The sequence below is a fragment of the Colobus angolensis genome, unplaced genomic scaffold (assembly GCF_000951035.1).
Source record: "Colobus angolensis palliatus isolate OR3802 unplaced genomic scaffold, Cang.pa_1.0 Scaffold28, whole genome shotgun sequence".
In the NCBI taxonomy this organism is placed as follows: Eukaryota; Metazoa; Chordata; class Mammalia; order Primates; family Cercopithecidae; genus Colobus; species Colobus angolensis.
This window is the reverse complement of record NW_012116043.1, coordinates 5,304,887-5,306,036: the sequence shown is the minus strand read 5'-3', so window position 1 is coordinate 5,306,036 and position 1,150 is coordinate 5,304,887. Positions and strand designations below refer to the sequence as shown.

The 1,150-nt window shown below is 41.0% G+C and overlaps 1 protein-coding gene across 1 annotated transcript in view; it reads left to right on the top strand.

The window, feature by feature from the left end:
- CCDC62 (coiled-coil domain containing 62) overlaps positions 1–1,150 on the top strand; it is a 70,911-nt gene that overhangs the window by 59,394 nt on the left and 10,367 nt on the right. Inside the window, 2 exon segments of the mRNA XM_011948477.1 lie at positions 790–814; positions 817–883. Coding sequence (XP_011803867.1) covers positions 790–814; positions 817–883 — 92 coding nt within the window.

Below are 1,150 nucleotides of genomic sequence, written 5' to 3'. Positions count from 1 at the left end.
TTTTTTTGAGATGGAGTCTCACTCTGTTGCCCAGACTGGAGTGCAGTGGTGCCATCTTGGCTCACTGCAAGCTCCGCCTCCCGGGTTCACGCCATTGAGTTCCACATTTTTTAGATTTCATGTTTAAGTGAGATCAGGCAACATTTGTCTTTCTGTGCCTGGCTTCTTTCATGTAGCCTAATGTCCTCCAGGTTCATCCACACTGTTGCAAATGACAGAATTTTGTTTGTTTTTATGGCTGAATAGTATTCCATTGTATGTATATGCTACATTTTCCTGATCCACTCATCTGCTGATGGGCACTTAGATGGCTTCTGCATCTTGGCTGCAGTGAACATGGAGTGGAGTGCAGATATCTCTTCATCTAACATCTTATTTTTATTTTTATCTTTATTTTTTTTTGAGACAGTGTCTCACTCTGTCGCCCAGGCTGGAGTACAGTGGAGTGATCTTGGCTTACTGCGACCTCCACCTCCTGGGTTCAAACAATTCTCCCACCTCAGCTTCCCACGTAGCTGGAATTACAGGCGGGCACCACCATGCCCAGCTAATTTTTGTATTTTTGGTAGAGATGGGGTTTCACCATACTGATCAGGCTTGTCTTGAATTCTTGACCTCAAGTGATCTGCCCACCCTGGCCTCCCAAAGTGCTGGGATTATAGGCATGAGCCATGGCGCCCAGCCTCATCTAATGTCTTTTAAAGGCATTTCTGCTATATTTGTGTTTAGTCTTCTTAATAATTTTCTAGTTTTTCTATCCTGGATACTAATCTGGGAGTTGTTTTCTAGAACTCGGAGGTCCCAGAAGAGTCAGCTCAAAAAAATACCTTTGTCAGTTATTGAAGGAAACAAAAGGCAACTTCAGTATTCATCGTGATCATGGGTAAGTCACCTTTGCTTATCTCACCTTATATCTCAATTAATATTTAATAAGTAACTTGGGAACATTGATAACATTGAATCAAGGCCATGCATTTGTTTGGCTTGTAATACTTTCTCTTTTGCTCAACTGATTTATACATACCTTCTAAATTTAATCAGAGTAAAATGTCATTACTTGCAAGAGAAATGCCGATCAAAAAGTTCTTGTTCTCCTGCACTCCAGCCTGGGAACAGAGTGAGACCTTGTCTCTTAAAAAAAAAAAAAAAA